The sequence below is a fragment of the Chrysemys picta genome, chromosome 4 (assembly GCF_011386835.1).
Source record: "Chrysemys picta bellii isolate R12L10 chromosome 4, ASM1138683v2, whole genome shotgun sequence".
Classification (NCBI taxonomy): Eukaryota; Metazoa; Chordata; order Testudines; family Emydidae; genus Chrysemys; species Chrysemys picta.
In genome coordinates, this window is record NC_088794.1 from 49,025,547 (window position 1) to 49,049,942 (window position 24,396).

The 24,396-nt window shown below is 42.5% G+C and overlaps 1 protein-coding gene across 7 annotated transcripts in view; it reads right to left on the reverse strand.

Annotated features, from left to right (window-relative positions):
- GALNT18 (polypeptide N-acetylgalactosaminyltransferase 18) overlaps window positions 1-24,396 on the reverse strand; it is a 445,377-nt gene that overhangs the window by 63,048 nt on the left and 357,933 nt on the right. For 5 of the 7 annotated variants that reach the window (XM_065594861.1, XM_065594856.1, XM_065594858.1 and 2 more), the window contains one exon: window positions 6,712-6,876. The exons of the other annotated variants lie outside the window; for them this stretch is intronic. In XM_065594861.1, coding sequence (XP_065450933.1) covers window positions 6,712-6,876 — 165 coding nt within the window. The remainder of the gene's footprint in view (window positions 1-6,711; window positions 6,877-24,396) is intronic. 7 annotated transcript variants of the gene reach the window in all.

The following is a 24,396-nucleotide window of genomic DNA, read 5'->3' on the forward strand; positions in this document are numbered from 1 at the left end:
TATGGGGCCAGAAAATCAATTCTAACATATATAAATCAATCATACCAAATTCATCAGTTTTTTGGAGCAGAGGTGATGGATTCTTTGGCACCAAAGGGTCAGGTCATCTGGATCAAGGACCATACAGCTGGATGTTAATCAGTAACATTACTGTTTTTTTAAACAGAGTTTGAATAAATCTGTTACTACAACCTATTAAAAGAATGTCCCAAAACTAAGGCTAGGTCTACACTACGGGGGGGGGGGGGGGTGGGAGGGGAGGGGCGGGAGTCGACCTAAGATACGCAACTTCAGCTACGTGAATAGCGTAGCTGAAGTTGCGTATTTTAGGTCGACTTACCTGGCTGTGAGGACGGCGGCGAGTCGACCGCTGCTGCGCCGTCGTCAACTCCGCTTCTGCCTCTTGCCGCGGTGGATTTCCGGAGTCGATGGCAGAGCCATCGGGGATCGATTTTATCGCGTCTTCACTAGACGCGATAAGTTGATCCCCAATAGATTGATTGCTACCCGCCGATCCAGCAGGTAGTGAAGACGTGCCCTAAGAAAGCAGAACACTACAATGGAAAGCCTCCTGAAGCTTGGTAGAATGAGGATAATCAATTGAACAATGTAATACCAGGGTACAAAACATATAGCAATCAGGGGAGGCTCCAGGCACCAGCGCAGCAAGCGCGTGCCTGGGGTGGCAAACCACAGGGGGGCAGCCTGCACCGGTGGCTGTAAGGGCGGTAGTCAGGCGGCCTTCGGTGGCGTGCCTGCAGGAGGTCCGCTGGTCCCGCAGTTTCGGCAGCAATTTGGCAGCGGGTACGCCGAAGTCGCGAGACCAGCAGATCACCCACAGAAACGCTGCTGAATCCGCGTGACCGTGGACCGCCCGCAGGCGTGCCGCCGAAGGCTGCCTGACTGCTGTGCTTGGGGCGGCAAAAAACATAGAGCCGCCCCTGATAGGAATGACAGAGTAAGTCATGATGGTGGGAGAGTGGCAATATATGTTAAAAAAAGCAGAGTCAAATAAGGTGAAAATCTTAAAAGAATCAAACTGTACAACAGAATCTCCAGGGATAGAGATTTCATGCTTGCATAATAAGAGGAAAGCAGTAGGAATATACTACGGACTATCTGCCCAGGATGGTGAGAGTGACTGTGAAATGCTAAGAGAGGTTAGAGAGGCTACAAAAATCAAAAAATGGAATAATAATGGGTGACTTCAACTATCCTCAAATTGACTGGATAAATGTCATCTTATGGCATGATGCAGAGAAAAACTGTCTAGATACCATAAATAACCGTTTCTTGGAGCAGCTAGTTCTGGATCCTACAAGGGGAGAGGCACTTGATTTAGTTCTAAGTGGAAAACAGGTTCTGGTCCAATAGGTAACTACAGCTGAACTATTCAGTAATAGGACCATCATATAATTAAATTTAGCATCCTTATAAGGGGGAAAATGCCAAAAAAACAACAACCCACCACCCTTACATTTAACTGTAAAAAGGGGAACTACACAAGAATGATGCTAGGTAGACTGAAATTAACAAGAGCAGTCACAATGTTAAAATGCCTGCAAGCAGCATGAAGGCTACTTAAAAACACCGTAATAGAGGCTAAGACTAAATGTATACCCCTAAATAAAAAAAAGACAGTAAGAAGACCAGAAGAATGCCACTATGGCTAAACAGCAGAGTAATCATAGTATGATAGACTCATAGAGTTAGAAGGGACCGCAAAGGTCATCCAGTTTAACCCCCTGCCAAGATGCAGGATTTGTTGTGTCTAGACCATCCAAGACACATGGCTATTCAGCCTCCTTTTGAAAACCTCCAATGAGGGAGTTTCTGCAACCTCCCTAGGCAGTCTATTCCATTGTCCTATTGTTCTTAAAGTTAGGGATTTTTTCCTGAGCTTTAGTCTAAATCTGGTATGCTGTAGTTTGAACTCACTGCCTCTTGTCCTGCCCTCTGTGGCAAGAAAGAACAACCTTCCTCCATCTTTTTTATGGAAGCCTTTCAAGTATTTGAAGACTGCTATCATGTCCCTCCTCAAGCTCCTCTTTTCAAAACTAAACATACCCAGTTCCCAGTGGTTGATTTAGAGTTAGTGGAGCCCTGTACTCAGCTTCATTTTTGGGGCCCCTCCTTGGGACCCAGCCAAGAAAAAGAACATTCTCTCTTATCTCCCTCCCCACCCCTGTTTTTCATTCATCCTCCTCCTATAAGTAATAGCAAGTAAATGAAAATAAAGTGAGGTACCTTAATTGTTTTTGTAGTCTCACTTATTTTTCCACAGACCACTTGAAAATCGCTAAGGGTCTCGGTGGACCACTTAATGATCTTTCCAAATATTGGTTGTACCGTTAGCTAACTATTGTAAAGCGCTTTGGATAAGAGCGCTTCATAAAAAAGAATGTAAAAAACGCTGGGGTGCGGGATCTGGGCTCAGGGTTGGGGGTGCAGGATCTGGGAGGAAGTTAGGGTGCAGGAGCAGGCTGGGGGTTGGGGTGCAGGGTCTGGCCAGGAGTTAGGGTGTGAGAGGGGGCTCAGGGCTGGGTCAGGGGGGTTGGGTGTGGAGCGCTTACCAAGGGTAGCGCCCATTTGGTGTGAGGGGTGCAGGTGAGGATGTGGGGGGGTACAGGAGTCAGGGAGGGCAGGGGACTGGGGTGAGAGAGGGGGTCCAGGAGTCAGGGCATGGGGGGGGCTGGGAGTGTGTGAGGGGGTGCAGGAGTCAGGGAGGGCAGAGGGCTGGGTGTGTGTGAGGGGAGTGCAGGAGTCAGGGCAGGAGGATGGGGGTGTGTGAGGGGTGTAGGAGTCAGGGCTGGGGGTGCAGGGTCCGGGAGGGAGTTAGGATGCAGGAGGGGGCTCAGGGTTGGGGCAGGAGGTTGGGGTGTGGAGCACTTACCTGGGGCAGCTTCCATTTGGTGCGAGGGGCGCAGGTGGGAATGTGTGTGGGGTCACACAGGGGACTCAGGGAGGGCAGGGGACTGGGATGAGTGAGGGGGTGCAGGAGTCAGGGCAGGGGGCTGGGGGTGTGGGCTGGGATTGTGGGGGTGCTCCCAGCCCCCTGCCCTGAGCGGCTCCCTGCCCCACCCCACCCCTGCCCCGATTCCACCTCCTTCCCCAAGGCCCTGCCCCCGCCTCTTCTCCACCTCCTCCCCTGAGCGCATTGCGGCCCCCGCTCCTCCCCCTCCCGGAGTGACCTGAATGCTGGCAAACAGCTGTTTGGCGGCGGGGGAAGTGCTGGGAGGGTGGAGGAGGCGGGGAAGGGGGGGAGCTTGGCTGCTGGTGGGTGCGGAGCCTGCAGCAGGAGCCCCAGGAGCCAGCAGGACCAAGCTTCTGCCCCCACAGCTGCCCGGCCCTGGGGCACCCTGTCATTGCGGGGCTCCATGCCAGGTCACCCTGTGTTTTACTATAAATCCGCCTCTGCCAGTTCCTTCAACCTTTGCTCATGTGGCTTGCATTCCATCTCTTTGATCATCTTTGTCGCTCACCTCTGGATCCTTCCCAGTTTCTCTACATCGGTGACCAAAACTGGACATGGTACTCCAGCTGAGGCCTAACCAACACTGAGTAGAGCAGTACTATCACCTCCCATGACTTGCATGCTATGCCTCTGTTAATGCAACCCCTAAAATTGCATTTGCTTTTTTTGTAACAGCATAATGGAGGCTTCAGAGGCAAAAAGGCATTCTTGAAAATTTGGAAGTCAAATCTTACTGAGGAAAAATATGAAGCAGCATAAACTCTGGCAAGTAAAATGTAAAAGTATAATATGGCAGACCAACAAACAATTTGAGACGCCACTTGCTAAAGACGCACAAACTAACAGTAAAACATTTTTTTAAGTACATCTGGAGCAGGAAGCCTTCCAAACAGGCAGTGGGTCCACCAGACAACAAAGGTGTTGAAAGAGCATTCAAGCATTCAATGGCCATTGCAGAGAAGCTAGATGAATTCTTTGCATCATATTCACTGCAGAGAATGTGAGGGAGATTCCTGCATCACAGCTATTCATTTTGGGCAATAAATCTGAAGTACTGTCTCAAACTGATGTGTCAATAGAAGAGGTTTTAGAACAAATTGATAACAACTGTAATAAGTCACCAGGATCAGATGGTATTCACCCAAGAGTTCAAAAGGAACTCAAATATGACATTTCAGAACTACTAATCATAGTACAAAACCTATAACTAAAATCAACCTCTGAACGAGATGACTGGAAGATAGCTAATGTAACACTGATTTTTAAAAAGGACTCCAGAAGAGATCCTGAGCCTAACTTCATTACAAAGCAAATTGTTAAAAACTATAGAAAAGAACAGAATTATCAGACACATACATAAATAAAATTTTTTGAGGAAGAGTCAACATGGCTTTTGTAAAGGGAAGTCATGCCTCATTGATCTATTAGAATTCTCTGAGAGTGTCCAAAAGCATGTGGATAAGGGTGATCCAGTCGATAAAGTATACTTGGATTTTCAGAAAGCCTTTGACAAGGTACATCACCAAAGGCCCTTAAGGAAACTAAGTAGCCATGGGATAAGAGGGAAGATCCTCTCATGAATCAGTAACTGGTTGAAAGACAGAAAAAGTGTAGGAATAAATGGCCAGTTTTCACAATGGAGAAAGGTAAACAGTGCGGTCCCCCAAGGATCTGTGCTGTTCAACATATTCGTTAGTGAACTGGAAAAATTTGCAGATGAGGAGTTACAGTGAGATCTTAGAGAACTGGGTGACTAGACAACAAGATGGCAGATGAAATTCAGCACTGGTAAATGTAAAGTAATGCACACTGGAAAAAATAATCCCAACTATATATATACATATACAATGTTAGGTTCTAAATTAGTTATTAAAACCCAAGAAAGAGATCTTGGAGTCACCATGGATAGTTCTCTGAAAACTTATGCTTAATACACAACAGTGATCAAAAAGGCTAACAGTATATTAGGAACTATTAGGAAAGGGATAGAAAATAAGACAGAAAATATCATAATGCCATTATTTAAATCCATGGTGCACCCACACCTTGAATACTGTGTTTAGTTCTGGTTGCTCCATCTCAAAAAAAGACATAATGGAACTGGAAGCAGTTCAGAGAAGCTAATCAACGGCTTTCATACTAGGAGAGATTAAAAATATTAGGACTGCTCAGCTCAGTAAAGAGATGACTCAGGAGGATGTGATAGAGGTCTGTAAAATCATGAATGGCATAGAAAAAGTGAATAGAGAAATCTTACTCTTTCACAGAATACAAAACCCACGGGTCACCAGGATAAATTAATAGGCAGCAAGTTAAAAACAAACAAAAAGTACTTTTTCACACAACACACAGCTAACTTGTGGAACTCCTTGCCAGGGGATGTTGTGAAGGCCAAAAGTACAACTGGGTTCCAAAAAGAACTAGATAATTTCATGGAGGATAGAACCATCAGTGGCTGTTAGCCAAGAGGGTCAGAGACACAATTCCATGCTGAGGGTGACTTTAAACCTCTTACTAGAAGCTGGGAGTAGAAGACAGGGATGGATCATTCCATATTTTCCCTGTTCTGTACACTCCCCCATACGCTTTGGTACTGGCCACTGGCAGGGACAGGATACTGGACAAGATGGACTGACCCAGTATGATAGCTCTTATGTTCTTATATTCATCTTAAAATATTGTTAAATATAATGTTACAGGCCAAACTTAAATGCACAACAGTAAGGACATTGTAAGTGAAGGCTATGATACCACTTTCCTGCCAGCCTAGGCATTTGAGAACTGCCACTCGAGTACTATCCTTTAAAAACAATGATCATGGCTTCCTATTAATTATAATAAAAAAATCATTAATATAGGTTAGTGACCATAAAGTCCAAATGAGCACTGCACTAATTGTAGTCACTCCAGTTAATTGCAGGACGTTCCTACTGCAGTTATTACTGAAGCTTCAATAACAGTTTAAACGTAAGATAAAACTAATGAGCAGGCAGCAAAAATGCTCTGCAAATCCACATGAAGTGGACCTGAAGAGACCAGGAGTCACAGCTGAGGTTATGCACTTAGGGTGAAATTCACCCTGATGCAGAAGGCCAGCGCACAGGTCTATGCACCACTTAAGTTCTCCAAACTGGCCCTTGGTGGGACTTAAGTGACGCACAGGCCTTGCACTGGCCGCCCTCCACAGGGCTAAATCTCCCCCTAGGTTCTGAGGGCCAATACTGAGTCCCGTGGAAAGCGTCAGTAAGCTGCTTTTGTAGAGGGCAGTTCTCTGCAGAAGATCCTTGATGAGAAGGGAGCCCCAAAAATCTCCACTGCACAGTGACACACAGAGAGAGCTGCTGGGGAGCACCGCTTCACAGCCCACATTCTACGGCTCCTCGTGTGGTGGATTTTGGAAAGGGGACCCTCCAAATGTGATAGGCTGCTCAAGGAGGGCACCCCGCCAATGTCTGGAATTTGATATGCTGCTATTACTTTTTTGACAGGTGAGGATTTCTGCGCGGTGCAGTAAATTATGTTTAATAAACTTTGAAGAATACCACCCAAGAGCCTTATAACTGCCTGAGATATCGGCTATCAGGATCAGATACAAGTATGGCTCCCTGGCATACTGTACAGAAACCAAGCATACACCCAATTCAGTTCTGCTAGAAAACAGAGTATTCATGTGTCAGGTACAGAAACAAAGCTGATCCCTTTTGAACCTTCTGAAATGTGTTTTCAGGAAGAATTACCTGAGTAAATTGCCAGTAAAGCTTCATCCTCTTGGCTTTGGCATAATTGCATTCAATGAGCCTGGGCCTGCTGTTCACATCCACCAGGCATCTGTTGTCATCATCATCAATAGTGGGACTCAGAACACCCACATGGATCTGCTGATTACTTGTGTAATAAACATTCTGCAAGAGAAAGCACAAAACAAGACTCATGGCCTGAAGATGGAGGAGCTATTTCTGTCAAAGCTAATAACAGCAAGAGTTAATACATTGACGAGATCTGAACTATCATCTTGTCCCCTCTTGTCTTGCAAATCATTTTATATGTAGGAAGTAGTGTAATATATGTAAAGGTAGTTTTAAACTATCTAGAATTGCCAGGTACCTGGTGAATAGGGGGTTATGTGAATATTACAAAGCATTTGCTGATGACATTTTTCTCTGGCCGTGCAGATTTGGGCTCAGAAACAGGGAGTTGCTATAAGTGGTAAATTTTCCAGCAGGAAGTGGGATCAGTTTGGGAACTGCCATAATTTTTTATTAGACTATCTAATCTGAGGATAAAGCAAGATGCAGATTTGGGAGATGGGGGGAGGGAGGAGAGGAATAATACAATTGAGTTCAGAGGGATCTGGATCTTTTATGTGACTAAGACATAAATAAAAAATGAAGCTTAGTGCACATAAATGAAAATTAGTACATTTGGGGCAGCTCCCCAAAATGCAATGTACACGTTCAATTTACTGAATATATACATACAGGGCTGAATCCTTTGCTCTGGATTCACAGCAGAGCATTGATCTCACAGACCCTAATGATTTTTCTGCTGTCCAAACAGTCAAGAGAATATTTATTATCTAGCCTATTCATTTTGCCCACTAAAAATGAGAGTGGTGTGTTTGTTTTGTTTGTTTCCCCAGAGGAAGGAGGGGAAAGTGAAAAATGGATGGCAGAGGTTCTATGGTGCTCCCTCACAAAGGTATAAAATTATATCAAATGTTGGCAAGGCGATATAAATCCACAATTTGGGATAGTTCTGTGAAAGCCCCAATTAAGAATTATTTTAAAGGAGACTGGACCTTTGCCTTGACAGCATTATGGAAAAGGATAAAATTGCTCTTATCTTTGGCTTTATTAATTCTTTACCCCCCTTTATATAGTGGGGAAAGTGTTAAAACTGAGAAGTATAAGGGCAAGAAAAAGTCTGTAGGGAGAGGCTCTCCGAGTAGCCCTGCCTGGGCAGAAGAGCTAAACTGACATTTATGTTGTCTTACTGTTGTTAATTAGTAAAGCTACATCCTAGAAAAGGGGGGAGCTGGACTTTATGTACTGTGTGGTTTGAAAATGTGTCTGTTCCCAGGGCTCGAAGGTACTGTATCTTGATATCTATTTATTATTGATGTTATATATAACATTGATAGCTTGTTTTGTATGTACAGTGTCTACTTTGTTGTAAAAATCAAATAAAATATTAATTACAAAAAGAACAGAGTACAAATTAAACAGAAAGGCCACGAACCATACAGACCTGGGAATGGATTTGGGGGCTTACTGTAGAAAATTCTTTGAATACATTATACCAGCGTATAAAAGGCAGGCAGGATATTGGGATGAATCAACACAGGGATAAAATACAAACCTTGCTTCTTGTTTGTGTGCAAGGCATACTGCTTGCCCTCACCTAGCATTTCTGGGTCAGATCCTCAGTTGATGCAAATCGGCATAGTTCCATCGAAGTCAATGAAGTTATGTTGATTTACACCAACCAATGATTTGGCTCTCTGTTTAGTTTTGGTTCCTTTTTTTCCATATCAAGGATACTGGAGAGAAACCTTAACTGGCTGAACCAGGGTGATTCCAGGTGTTAAGAATCTTTGCTACAGAGAAAGATTGAAAAGTTCAGTCTCATTTTCACAGGAGAAGAGAAGAGTGAAATGATTTAGCAGATTAATTCAAATTTCTGAACCGGGTGACTGAAAGTGAATGACAAACTATAAATACTGCTGAAGAGTTCACAAAAAGAGAGAGATCCATAAATTAGGAAATTAAGATTGGGCAAAATGAAGATTGCTATGATTAAAACTGATGCATTAGAAGAGCAATAAACATAAGCTTCCCAGACAGACCAGTGCGGCAAATATTGTAGACGAGTTTAAGAAGTAGCCAGACACTTTTATGGAGAGGATTGAAGGATTCATTGATAATAAGCAGGGAGGCAGGATTGAGATAATCTTTAAAAAGGATTGTTAGGCCATATAGCCTTTTATGGTCCAGCATTTCTTTATGGCCCTAATGCCTATTATCCAACCTCATTACGGGCGGAAGGGGAGGAAAGTGCTAGTCATCTTTTGCGATTGCTACTGATAGGAAGCTATTTGTTAATATCGTTATTCAGTATGTTGTCACCAATGTTAACAAGACAAAAGAGAAAAATATGGATAAGTAATTTTTTTTAAACACTACAATAAGTCACTTAAACACATAGGCCTAGATCCTTGGCTACAGCTGAGGGCTGCAATGCACAGCTAAAGTGATTTGTGCACGCAAAGGGGACTTTAAACCACTGTGTGCGCACCCTCATTCCAAAGCCTTCTTTATTGGTCAGGTCTCCCAAGCATTACTTAGAACAGCTTGAGGGCTCACACCAATCACCCCTTCTCACTACTTGAAGAGGGACAAATTCACAGTGTAACTGCGAAGACCATTTGGGAATTATACCAGTAATAAATTAGGCCTCGTAGGTCTCTGGATAGGAGTAGAATGATCCCCCTGGTTGTAGAATACTCAGTAATTGAACCTGGAACTGGCTGCTGGCAAAGCTCTACAGGTACAGATTCCAAGGCCAGAAGGGACCACTGTGATCATCTAATCTGACCTCCTGTATAACACAGGCCATAGAACATCCTCAAAATAATCCCTTTTGAACTACAGCATATCTTTAAAAATCCAATCTTGATTTAAAAATTGTCAATGAGGAAGACTCTACCATAACACTTGGTAAGTTGATCCAATGTTAATTAACCTCACTGTTAAAAATTTACACATTATTTCCAGGATGAATTGGCTAGTTCAGCTTCCAGCCATTCAATCTTGTTAAACTTTCTCTGCTAGATCAAAGAGCCTGTTATCAAATATCTGTTCCCTGTGTAGGTATTTATAGATTGTGATCAAGTTACTCCTTAAACTTCTCTTGGTTAAGCTAAATAGATTGAGCTCTTTTGAGTCTATCACTATAAGGCATGTTTTCCAGCCTTTTAATTATTTTCATGGCTCTTTGTTGAACCTTCTCCAATTTATCAGCATCCTTCTTGAATTGTGGACATCAGGACTAGACACTGTATTCCAGCAATGGTTGCACCAGTACCAAATACAGAGGTAAAAATAACCTCTCAACTCCTACTCAATATCATTAGCCCTTTTGGCCTCACAGCATCACACAGGGAGCTCCTTGTTCAGGTGATTATCCGCTGTTACCCCCAAATCTTTTTCAGAGTTACTGCTTCCCAAAATAGAGTTCCCCCCATCTTGTATGTATGCCTTACAGTCTTTGTTCCTAGACGTATGGACAAGAAGTATATGTATGTATCTTTAATAAAGATGAGCTAACAGGGTGTTGACACAGCCTCAGACAGCTCCCCCCATATGCTGATATCATTCCACTTTTCAACCCGGTGTAAACCAGTTTAACAAAGGGCACAAAAGAGTTGTTAAATTTTGTGATCTGAGCTATAGTGGAACTTGTAGAGACTTGGGTTGGACAAAAAACATGAATTCCATTTTACAAAAAAATTTTGAGGTTTCAAGAAAGAAAGAGACCACTACAGAATAACCATTAGGCGAGTAGTTAGTGTACTCACCTGGGATGTGGGAGACCAAGATTCAGGTCCAAAATTAGGCAGAGAAGGAACCTGAGCCTGGATCTCCCACATCCCAGGTGAGTACCCTAATCACTGAACTGGACCTGAGAAACCTTCTTGATGAAATTTTAATTAAAACCAATTCATTTCCACAAAATGTTACTGTTTCCACAGCTTAGCATTTTTTCACACACACACACACACACACACACACACACACACACACACACACACACACACACACACACACACACACACTGTCAGAAAGTTCCAGACCAACTCTAGCAGATGCACCTTTCAGCTTCTGAATATCACTCTGGGTAAGACCCAAGATATGCAGACTGAGATGCAGCAGAGATTCCAGTCACATTTGAACTTTTCTGATGCTGATCTACTAGTTGCCTAGATGCCAGTTTTTTTTTGTTTGAGTATTGAACACATCGAGTACCACCTGACAATCTGACTCCAGTGTAACTTCTCCAGTGGAAAACCAACAACTGCTCATAGCCTGTACAGCATTTTTTATTAATGGAAAGATACAGAAACTATGGGTTTGTGTTGCCCTTGGGCAAGATGTTTTTCTTAATACCTCTGTATGAAAAAATACCTGCACCTATATACCACAGTGATGGGTACCCCTGAAAGAAGACAGACACACAGCTGGCTAGATGAAATAGACAGATAAGGTAAATACTGGCACTGCTGACAAATTCCTTCCACTTATCTAACATTCTCGGATTTAAAATTGCTAACAGCTAAATCCTGGTTGCCCTTCCATAAACATTCTCAGATAGGAAGAAGATAATGTTTAATTGCTATTATTACCCATTTTAAAAGGGCAATAAACATAAAAGCCATTCATTTAAGTCTGTTTGCCTGATTTTCTTCTTCAGATATGAGAACTCTTTAAAAGAGATGGGGAACAAAACCTGTATTTTGGATTAGGCTTTTGGAGAGGCCTGAACTGAATTACAACAACTGTCTCAACTAATTTATAGTTTGCTTTTTTGCTTGTTAGATTTTTATTTTGTTATTGTTCTACTGCTTGTTTGAAATTAAATTGCAGACAAAATGAAATCTTACAGGTTAAAACAGTGCTCCTATTTTCTCACAAAATATAATATAACAAAACGAATGTTCATAGCAACACTTATTATACTGGATCGCTTCTCTTCTTCAAGTGGATGCTTTTCACAAGCATCAATACACATGACAGCTACAATGCATTCCACTTGAGCACAAGACAGACTACCGAGTCACTTTTGTTTAAAGCACTGCAGATCATTCAAGAGAAATACAATTTACTGGCACATATGTTTCTATGATATTACCATACTACGTTTTCAGCTTGTAACCTAAAGGCAGACTGTAGAATTTTCAAAAGCATCTAAGTGATTTAGGAACCTAAATCCCATTGTCAAAAGTGACATATGCAGTTAACAGACTAACTGCCCATTGAAAGTAGGACTTAAGCACTTTTAAAAATTTGACCCATATTTAGGAAATGCCAGTGTGACAGATTGGATCACAGAAACCCCCCCAGGAACTGCCACCTGATGTGCTGAGACTACCTCTGAGCCTGTTTTCCCTGGCAGCTTGGGACTTCAGAACCCTACTTGGTTTGAGCCAGACAGGCTAGCTTGCTACAAACACAGACCCAGGTCTGAACCACGTCCTCCAAAAGCTGCAGGCTTAACTGAAAACAGCTTAAGAAGTGTTCCTGTCTCCAACACTCACGTACCCAACTCCCAATGGGGTCCAAACCCCCAACAAATCCATTTTACCCTATATAAAGCTTATACAGGATAAACACATAGATCGTTTGCCCTCTATAACACTGATAGAGAGATATGCACAGCTGTTTGCCCTCCCCGCCCCCCAGGTATTAATACATACTCTGGATTAATTAATAACTAAAAAGTGCTTTTATTAAATACAAAAAGTAGATTTAAGTGGGTCCAAGTAATAACAGACAGAACAAAGTGAACTACCAAGTAAAATAAAAGACGTAAGTCTAAGCCTAATACAGTAAGACTAGGTCTACACTACCCACCTGAATCGGCGGGTAGAAATCGATCTCTCGGGGATCGAATTATCGCGTCTCATCGGGACGCGACAATCAATCCCCGAATCGACGCTCTTACTCCACCAGAGGAGGTGGGAGTAAGCGCCGTCGACGGGGAGCCACGGAGGTCGATTTTGCCGCCGTCCTCACAGCGGGGTAAGTCGGCTCCGATACGTCAAATTCAGCTACGCTATTCGCATAGCTGAATTTGCATATCTTAAATTGACCTCCCCCGTAGTGAAGACCTGCCCTAAGAAAACTGAATACAGGTAAAATCTCACCCTCAGAGATGTTTCAATAAGCTTCTATCACAGACTGGATGCCTTCCTAGTCTGGGCACAATCCTTTCCCCTGATACAGTCCTTGTTCCAGCGGAGGTGGGAGGTAGGTGATTTCTCATGACTGCAGCCTCCTTTGTTCTGTTTCACCCCCTTATATATCTTTTGCACAAGGCAGGAATCCTTTGTCCCTTTCTGGGTTCCCACCCCTCCTTCTAAATGGAAACCCGGTTAAAGATGGATTTCAGTTCAGGTGACATGATCACGTCACTGTAAGATTTCATTACCCACTTGCCAGCACACAGGTATACAGGAAGACTTACAAGTAAACAGAACCATTTACAGTCAATTGTCCTGGTTAATGGGAGTCATCAAAATTCCAAACAACCATTAATGGCCCACACTTTGCATAATTACAATAGGACCTCAGAGTTATATTTCATATTTCTAGTTTCAGATACAAGAATGATACATACATACAAATAGGATGACCACACTCAGTAGATTATAAGATTTGTAATGATACTTTACAAGAGACCTTTTGCATGAAGCATATTCCAGTTACATTATATTCACTCTCATTAGCATATTTTCATGAAGTCATATAGAGTGCAACGTCACAGCCAGGACATTTCATTTCCTAGGATTCCTATGTCACGGCAAATGTCGCAGTAAGCAATGTTGTATAAGCACAATAAAGATAAGGGGCCAGATTCTCAGCTAGTATAAATTGGGATAGTGGCACTGAACTCACTGGAGTTACTGTACTCTGAATTCCACCAACTGAGGATCTAGCACAGAATGTCTTTACTCATCATACTAGAGCATTAGTGAAAAGCAATAACAGAATACTCACATCACCACCATGCCAAAGTGCACCGAAGTGCCACTGAATTTCCGAGGGCACGTGTCTTAGTCTGATGTTGGCACACAAGCAGATGACAAAAAACAACTCCGTATTCCATAGCATTATAACTGAATACGCTTAAGAGATTTTCATTACTCTAACACACAGCACTGCTGTTTCTCTTAAAATACTAACCATATTGAATGAAATATAAGTACAGCTATGCGCTCTTCAAATTCCATTTGTACTACAATGAGGGAGTGTCTTTTGTTCAGGAAATCAATGCAGTTCCATTAAACATACCATGCAGGTGGAATTGCGAGAATCCAGGACTACTGTCAGTTAAATCTACTTTGGGAAAGCTTTACTATTCATACAGGAATCACCCAAGGAAGTCTGTGTGGGGAGGGGTGTCATGGTCCGAGAGCGAGCAGGGCCTGAGACCCCTTCGCAGTCCCTTTTGAGTGCATTCTCAGGCAACATGCTTTGTTTCCTTCACCTAGGTGGAACCCCATGGTTCACCCACTCTCAGACTGGATCTTGGGGTTCCAGCCGTGCTGTTTGCAACTGTGTAAGCACAACAGGCCCAACTGTATTTGGCACCTGCAAGAAACTTCCCTCTGGGAGCCTGTGACCAGGGACTGACTAAAGTGACTTCAAACGAACATATTGTTTGTTCACCTAATGGTACACAACAATCAGAGAACAGCCTGAGTCATACCTAATGCTCATCATTTCCCTCAAAGGTTGGGCAAACTTAGCTGCCTCAGGGTGTGTCCACTCTGCAATGAAAAACCCACAGCTGGCCCGTCAGCTGACTTGGGCTCAGGGACTGTTTGACTGCAGTGTAGACATTTGGGCTCAGGCTAGAGCCTGGGCTCTAGGACCCTCAGCCAAAGCATCAACAGTGCAATTAAACAGCCTCTTAGCCTGAGTCTCTCCCCTCCCCCTTCTCCCCCCCAACCTGTACACATACCCAGCCAGCCTGAGTCAGCTGGCTTGGGCCAGCCACAAGTTTTTAATTGCAGTGTAGACATGCCCAGATTCATCCTGTGAGCCTGTGTCTCAGCCTGTCTGCTCTCAGTGAACATCCCTCCCTCTCTACAGTGAGAGGTTTTAACTGTCTAGTATCCTTTTGATCGAAGCCTTGGCAAACTAGCTATGTAGTTTTGCCTGGTGCCTGGACATAGTATCTTCCCAATTAACTGCCATCAAGTTGTTTACCCAGAGGTGTCTTATTGCTGGCCACTGTTTCCTTTGCTTGCTCTTCCTAACAGCTCCTTTTCATTTAACTCCACCTAGTCAGACAGAACAATATCAAACAAGTAAACTGAAGTACATATAATATTCATAAAACATAATACAGATCTCTCCCTGGTTCTTCACTAGGGGGAAAGCTAGTCATTGGATGTTTGGGAGCGCTGGCCCTTTTTCTAAAAGAACTTTAAAATGAACAAAGGCTATGAATGGCTGGGAGGTGGAGAAGGACATTGCTCAGGTTCCTCTAAGAACTCTTTACAATTCTTTTTTCTGTGGGTGGTGATTATTAAACTATGAAGAAAACCTGGTGTACTAGCACTTTCCCACCCTGTATTCCAAATCTCAGGCAAGTTTGTTACTGGTGATTCTTTCTTCTTTGATCACCCAAGTTTCACCTTCTTTCAAGATGGAATCTGACACGGAGGCCATCATGAACATTCAGAATATCATAGTAACATTAGAACACAGGGGCAGCCTACTCTATTATTATTCAGTCTAACTTTTCAAATTCCTCTTGCACAAAGAAGATCCAGAATAAAAGGAGCGGGTTAAAGCTTTAGCATGTAAATGGGTTGGACCAGCTCACATCCTTCCTCACCTCCTTGGGATGCAAGGACTCACTCCCCACTTAGCATAAGCTCAGGGCAGGAGAGTTCATACCCAGAGTCCTGGGGTGTTCTATGTATTAAAATGGTAACAAATGGCCCTTTTGCTGACATCTACCTATTCTCTATTCTGAATATCCACGAGGGGCCAAGTCCTGTCTTCAGTTATATCCTTGCAATCCCACTGAATTCCAATTCATCTGACTGTGGAGACAGCAATCTACCTAAGAGTTCTTCTTGCATCTAGTTGCTGGCATTAAATAGCAAGTATATGTCCACAGCATGTGTGAGTGCAGAGAGCAGAAAGTGGACATAGCTAAGAGGAAGAGCAGCAGATCTTGGAGAGAATTCTGTGCCTTAGCAGGGTGGCTAATCAGGAGAAAATGAGAGTTATTTTACAAGAGGTTAGAGTTGGGATAATTTGCTGCTGAGATCCACAGGAACCTAGCAGATTTCCACTCCCACCTTGTGTTTCGATTAATGTGACAAGGTTTAGTTTAATCTTTTCTGGCAATGGCTGGGCAGCTGAGCTTAGCGAAGTACATGTTTCTTATACATATCTACCTGAGAATGATGCAGAATTTCTATCCAGGAGAGAACGTCATCCTGAAAGGCCATGTCAATCTTTATCCCACTAAAGTTAGTGGTGAAATTCCATTGATTTCAATGGGACCAAGATTTATCCCAACGTTAATAATAAACCCTGAAAAGCCATTTGAGCTGATAAAGACTTTGCTGGCTGAAGATGGTTGCCAATCTTTGTAAATAATTCATTGGAGCTGGTTTGTCATGCAGCAAAATGTTACAGTAAGATGTCCAACTTAACACAGGATGATTATCTGAAAGATGAATTGCCGGCTCCCCACTGAAAGTTTAAAACAGAATACACCGATGTTTAGGCTGAAAGCTATTCCTAATGCTTATGGCAGCTTTCCCAGATGAAATCTCATTGGAGGCTGGTATGTGGCTGTGCATTTGTAATGAATGAACATTATATTCACCAACAATGGTGCATGATTTCTATCCTGCTTGTCTTACAACAACAGAAGAAAGTGAGACAATGGGCATGATTCACCATAGCTTTACTGCAATTTTATGCTGTTTTTGCTTCACTTAAATCAATGACATTACACTAGCATAAACCTGGAATAACACAATTATGCAGGTTCATTTGAGAGCACTACTCCACTAGTCTATTCTTGAACTGGGTTCTAGTAAGTCCAACCTGGCAGAAATTTAATAAATTTACTGACAGAAATTGGTAGCTGGAAATGAATTTTAAGTGGCTAACCAACTCCTGGCTGCTAGTCTCCAAAAGGCCATCCAAGCCTGGCTGGAGCCCAAGTGATTTCAATGGGAGATGAACTGAGAGTTAAAGGATTTGGGTAAAATCAGAGTAAATCCCTCATGATTTCACCTAAATAGCTAAATTTTAAATTTAATACTATTTTAACTGCATTTTTAAACATGTTAATTCTCCCTAAAACAATAAAAAGTTTGAAATGTAACGGATACTCCACAATTTACCCAATGCACCTTTCTGATCTTTATAGAAGACCTTGGGTTCTGTGGTTTCCCTTATCAGTTGCTTGGCTACTTGCAGTAGGCACACTGTTTATTTCAGTGTCCCTTGTCACTTAGGGTGCAATTCATGAAGCACCTTAGGTGCCTAAAGTGCTGATATAAGCCCCTAAAGTCTCTGTACATAGCACTACTGTGATCCACAAACCTCACATATTTATCCACAGTGGAATAGTCCGTGGGCCAGGGTGGGAAAGAGAAGGAATGGCACTAGTCCAGTGGTTCGGGAATCCACCTGGGAAGTGGGAGACCTCAGGTCCAGTCCCCTTACTCCAGTCACTCTCATTATTTATCCATAATGGAACAGCTTCAACAGAGAGATTGAGCGAGATCCACATCAGAGTATCCTATAGCTTGGTGGTTAGAGCACTCTCCTGAGAGGTGGGAGACACCTGTTCAAATCCTTTTCCCCCCTCTGGGAGTGAGAGGAGAATTAAACCTGAATCTCCCACATCCTAGGTGAATTCTCTATGCACTCCACTAAAGTGTATAAAATGGCCGCCACCACCACCTCCTCCTCCTCCTTCCATTTTCTGTGGAATGAGGTAAGCACCTAAGCTACCTGACTCCAGGCGGCAGGTTCCCATTTATGAATCACAAGCCAAGGTAGATGCCTAAATCCAATCTGCAGAAAGGCACCTATCTCCGTGCGAGGGGCAGGTCTTAGCACACACCCCTCTTGTTGGCACCTCCCATTGGCTAGTTAGGCAGCATTGCAGCTAGCATGCTGGCTTTTGTGGATTGCATTCTAAGGCACCTATATCTCTCTTTTCATTGTATAGAGAGCCTAGGCCCCTAACTCAGGCTTTGTGGATCACAGTGTTATTCCTGTGATTTTCTAGATGCCCAAGAGTTAGTTGCCACTCAGCTTTGCAATACTTAAGTCCCTTCATGGATCCCACCCTGAATCACATTTGAGTGAGTGAACATACCTGTCCTGTTGAGAAAATTATCTCCAAAGGGATGAAAGAGTAGCTCATTAGTATAAAAATCAAGTGAAGTTTTCATATTTATACTGATTCATAGATCATAAGGCTAGAAGGAACCATTGTGATGTTCTATTCTGTCCTCCTGTATAACACAGGTAATAAGACTTCCTGAATTCTTCTGTTTGAACTGGCGCATATCTTTTAGGGGAAAAAAAATCCAATCTTCATTTAAGAAGTTCCAGAGATAGAAAAGCCACCACAACCCTTGGTAAGTTGTTCCAATGGGTAATTATCCCCACTGTGAAAAAACTGTATCTTATTTCTGGTCTGATTTGTCTAGCCACTGGATCTTGTTATACCTTTGTCTGCTAGAGTAAAGAGCCCTCTCTCATCAAATTTCTATTCCCCATGTAGGTACTTCTACACTGTGACTATGTCTCCCCTTAACTTTCTCTATGTGAAAATAAGCCAATTGAACTCCTTGATAAGGCATATATTCCAATCCTTTAATTCTCCTTGTGGTGCTTCTCTGAACCTTCTCCATCCAATGGTGTTTTCCTTGCTGAAACCTCATATCAACAAATCACTGTGCAAAAGCATCCACCAGAAAGTACTATTTCTACAAGTCCAATCATTCATACAAAACGGGTGTCACGCTGTCTGGAGTGGCTCATGACCGTGAGTGCCTATCTCAGAGCAAACTGTCAAAAACAGGACAGCCAGCCCAGACTGGTGGTGTGTTCTATAATTAGATTTCACCAAACCAGTAACAAATGTGAACTCCTGGATCACTGTAACAGTCTTACCAAGGAGTCACAGACCATCCCCTTACACTCTACAGTCTATCTTGCTACCCAGGCAAGCTGGACTGTGATAAATAGGGTCCTACCAAATTCATGGTCCATTTTGGTCAATTTCACAGCAATAGGATTTTTAAAATTGTCAATTTCATGATTTCAGCTATTTAAATCTGAAATTTCAGTGTTGTAATTGATGGAGTCCTGACGCAAAAGGGAGTTGTGGGGGGAGGTCACAAGGTTATTGTGGGGGGGGGGGGGGCGGGTTACGGTACTGCTACTCTTACTTCTGCACTTCTGCTGGCAGTGGCGTTGCCTTAAGAGCTGGGCAGCTGGAGAACGCTAACTGTTAACTGGAAGCCCAGCTCTGTAGGCAGAACTACTGCCAGCAGCAGCACAGAAGTAAGGATGGCATGGTACGGTATTGCCACCCTTACTTCTGCACTGCTTCCTGCAGAGCTGGGCCCTCAGTCAGCAGCTGCCACTCTCTGGCCGCCCAGTTCTGAAAGCAGCAGCGCAGAAGTCAAGGTGGCATGGTATGGTATTGCCACCCTTACTTCTGCACTGCTGCTGGCGGGACGCTGCCTTCAGAGCTGGGTGCCTGGCCAACACACGCCACTCTCCAGCCACCCAGCTCTGCAAGAAGTAAGGGTGGCAATACTGTGACCCCCCCTCAAATAACCTTGCAACTCCATTTTGGATAGGACCCCCAATTTGAGAAACGCTGGTCTCCGCTGTGAAATCTGTATAGTATAGGGTAAGAAGCACACACAAGACCAGATTTCACAGGGGGAAACCATTTCATGGTCCATGATGCGTTTTTCATGGCCGAGAATTTGGTAGGGTCCAAGTGATAAATGGTCACTTACACCAAAAATCACAACAGATTCAGGTTACACCCAGTCCCAAGAGCCCAGTCACTCACCCAGCTCAATTTGCATCCTATATTTCACACCAACAATAATGCTGGTAGCCAATTCTGTAGTAAACTAACTAAAGGTTTATTGGCTAAGAAGGAGGAATGAGAGTTATTGAGAGCTTAAAGCGGGTAAAAAAATATATGTACAGATGAGTCATCGTCTAATTCCAAATGGTAGCAGAGATGTAGTAATCTGCCAGTTTCCCCAAAATCTCTCAGGGTTAGCCAGAGTAACTCTGGGGATCTCTGTCTTCTTGTTTGGTTGTTCTGCCCTGTTGGAATGCAAACAGTCCAGTGATGAAGAACTTTTTCTTGTGTCCATACTTATAGCTTCTTCTCACTGAAAACAAGCTAACAAGATCACTACCCATGTGAGCTCTTTCTTTGAGGACGGAGAGAGAGGAATGCATTTAGAATCTCTTATAACCAATCATCACATTTGCTTTGAAATGCACAAGAATTAGCACTTTCCTGTTAAAGTTCTTCATTTGCATTACACAAGGCTTCTATCTTATTTGAAGGATTATTTAGTTACCGGGGTAAATACAATGTAAACGTTTGCTATTACATTATAAAGGGATACAGATAAGTGGAAACAATGCATGCAGCATCCAATTCGTTTTCATGAATTTTAAACACCACATTCTTATATATTTAAAAATCACTTTGATCTATACTAATAGATAAGTGAATTGGCCTGGCTTCCAGCTGTGAGTTTCATCGGTTCTCAGCTGACTTGTAGGCCTTGGACAGAACTGGTACTTGGTCTGCCAGCGTCACAACATGATCACTCTTTTTAGGCACAATTAGTTCACGGTAATCAATGCAAAGCTGTAATCTCACATACATTGAAATATATTCCTGAGCTAGCCTGGCTCTCCTCCTTACTGGGCGAGTCTAATGGATGCTCTCATTCTTTCCAGTTTATTCTCTTTATTTTCTTGAATACACAATGATCCTCATATTTTAAGCAAACTACTCCACATATGCATATGTAATACTACCCTGGTCACAAATGGTCCTAAGATTATCCCTCATGATTTACTCCTGGTGAGGCATAAGACTGGGAATACAGATTAAAAATTATAGGAAGGTTCAGAGATTTCTCCCTTAACCAAAAAACCCATTTAGAGGGGTCAAAATAATTTTTCTGTGAAAATCCAGTGATAAAAGTTAAACACATTGAGGTCTATACTCAGATGGTGTAAGTTGGCATAGCTGCTCCAGTGGTTTACTCATCAGTTGACAAAGCTAGTGGACTAAGGATGGCCAGAGAACATCCTACATCTTCCTGAATTACAAATGCTGTAGGAAAATAGCTGGTAACCAGTTTTCCATGACTCCCTAGAGATGGTTGTTGGTTTTTTGGGGGATTCTATCTAGCTATCCTACCAGAATGATCAATTATCAATTTTCTTTTGTGGTCTAATTAACCTTTCAGGCTGCATTCCTGTAAATAAAGGCCAAAACCCAGTAAAATAGTCACAAAAACAGTATTTCTAAGGAAAAATAAAAACAGGAAATGAACGCCAGACCTTTGAAGGCCAATTTAGAGCAGCCACTGCTGCCTTATAGTTCCTTTAGTTCTGTTCTTGATTCCCCCTTTAGCTGCCACTGCTTTTGCCTACTCTAATATTCTATCTTAGCTTTCAAGAAAGAAAAAAAGATCACTCAGGGCCAAATTGCTGCTCTCATCCAGACTGGCTGCATCTGTGTAACTTAAAATAAAATCAGGCAATCACTCTCTTTGTCTACTTACTTGTGATGCCAATTTCTGTAGCCCTCACTCCAGGGAAATTAGAATCTATAGAATTAACGAATAACCAAAGACATGCGTAAATTAAAGTAAGAAGTGTCTTTATCAAAAGACATGGTGATAGGTCTCGGAGTCAAAAAATATACCATTTTGAACAGCAAATTAACCTTTTCTATTGCAATTCATTTTCTGATTTAAGTTTTTGGTAGATTTGAATAATTTTAGTGTTTATAATTATGAGGGACTGAAACACTGAGGAAAGTTGCAAGCAACTGTCATGCAAACTTAATGTGGACAAGGCAGAGCATGGAGATGGGGATGGATTTTAAGCACCAGGCCTCAACAGTATTAAACTTAACATGGAAGGAGCAGGGGTTACAGGGCTCCTACCATATAACCCATAACTCAGGTTAGACTCTCCTACAGTGGATTCAGTTACCCCTAGGACTCAGCTCATGCTTCTGAGTTCTATCGCCGCCAGCCCACAAAGGGAACAGAGGTTACTAAAGGGGGCCACTCAACCCATGAAGGCCACAAGGTCTTCCCCTATCCCCTGAGAACAACACTCATCAGCAAAATTCCAGGTCTTATTTCTGGGAACCATTCCTTTTAGCCTTTTAACTGCACTGGAAACCAGCCACAAGTTGTGATAAATTAACATCCCTGCCAAGTACTATCACAAAATACTAGCTTTCACTCCTAATTAACCTACCGTGCCTCCAAGATACTGCCAAGCATGGCCCATAAGCAGGGTGGTTAGATCAGTGGGATGGGAGTCGGGATTTCTGGGTCCTATTCCCAGATTTCCTACTGACTTAAATTGTCATGTTGTCTTCACTAGGAAAAAAGATGTATTTTCGTCATGTGCTAGCTAACACATGGTAACTAACATGAGGTAAAATCCTAGTGAAGATAAAGCAGTTGTAGTTTTAACAGGTGTTAGAAAGTTGAGGTAAACAATAGCCTCCCCCATGATACACACCTCTCTGTGCCTCAATTTGCACAACTGTAAAATGGCTATAACAATACATTCAGTATATATTTCAGAGGAGTTTATGATGCTTGCCTAATTAATGCTAGGAAAGCACTTTGGGGTCCTAGAAATATGCAGTATTATTATATATCCCTAGGGGGTTAGTGAAACACCTTAATTGCTGGAGACAAGGACTTCATAATAAATGCCAAAGGTTGTGTGACTATAACAACAGAACTTTCCCAAGCTCATTTACAAGGAAAGGTGTAAAGGACAAACTCAAAGGCATAAGGAGTATATGAAACTAAGTTTATTTCAGTTTCATTCAGTTGCAGGACGGCTTCAGGGGATGTGCTACTGCAAAGTGCACTTTACACAGTTACCATCTGAGAAACTCCATCCTAGTGTTATTCTTTGCAGGTTTATTGTGGATTTCTTTATAGGCAGTTTTCCAGTGCTGTGTTTCCAGGTATATTTGGCTCTGTTACTTGAGCTGCTCATTGAATACATTTTAAGTGTTTTCCCAGTTTAACAGAAACTACTATGTGGTAGACATTGTTGAGGGTGAAATTGCCTCAGGGTTTCACCCAGAAATAATTGTGCCTTCATATGTTGTGTAACTATAGTTCTATATACACAAAGATACGTTGTGCTTAACAGCCTGCGTTGCCTATTGCAAATGAACTAAATTATTGCAGCCATGCTTTTAGTGTTTTAAAATACTGTCAGTGCTTCCCAGAAGTCAATAAACAATATCCTTCCTGACAACTGATGGCAACACTATGGTTTCCTTAGGGAATTAAGTGATTTACCACAATCAAGCTCCCTTTACAGCAGCATCTCAGGGATTAACAGGAGTCATCTTGAATACAACTGGTAAAATTATACACAGCACTATGCTAATGACAGAAAGAAGAGGATGCTAATGACAGAAAGAAGAGGAAGAACTGAGGGCACCCGCACTCTTGTTGTTCATCATGTAGCTGACTTGTCCTTTTGCAGCTGAGTTTGCCTGCAACCATAAAGTCAAATCTCCTTTTATATACAGTGCCTCAAGCGCTTAAAATGTTACTTCAGTGAAGTTTTCTTGCTGGCACTGTTCTTGATACTTCTGATGCACATATAAAGGGTGTCTTATATAACTGAGAAGGAGTTCCCTATCCAGTAGAACATAAATCACCACCAAGGTAGCTGCTTCATTTACATTTCAATACCAGTGCCTTTATTATACATGTGCTTTTTCATGATAAATATCTAGCATAACCTTAGAGGTACGTGACCTCGCAACATATTAGGGAAACATTGTATAAGGTAGTATCCCCTCCAACCAAAAACTAAACAAACACACATTTCAAGTTACTCTATTGGCTTAGCTCTCAATATGAATCATGGTTTCGGGAAGTTACTGAGGACAAAGGAAGCCTAATATTAATAATATGATGCCACAGGTTCAAAAATAAAAGCAAAAGACGAGGAATATCTATGTCAATATGGTGACCAAGTAGCAAATAGGACATGAAGGATCCAAATTCAGTCCCAAACCTGCAGGGGCTTGAAACATTGGTGAGATAGGCTACATCTACCCTATAAGCTGGGTGTGTGATCCCCGTCTCCCATAGACATACTTGTGTTTGCTCTCATCTGAGATAGCACAAGAACGTCTACTCCAGCTGGGAATCACACCCCTAGCTCATAATGTAGCTGTAGTCATAGAATACTCAGCCTATTGGGGAGAAAGCATCCCGTGGTATTACTGAAGATCAGTTCTGGTCTAGCACTGATGGGCTTCAGCTGGAGTTATATCTGGTTCTCTTTCACCTCCGTTCAGCAAAGCAC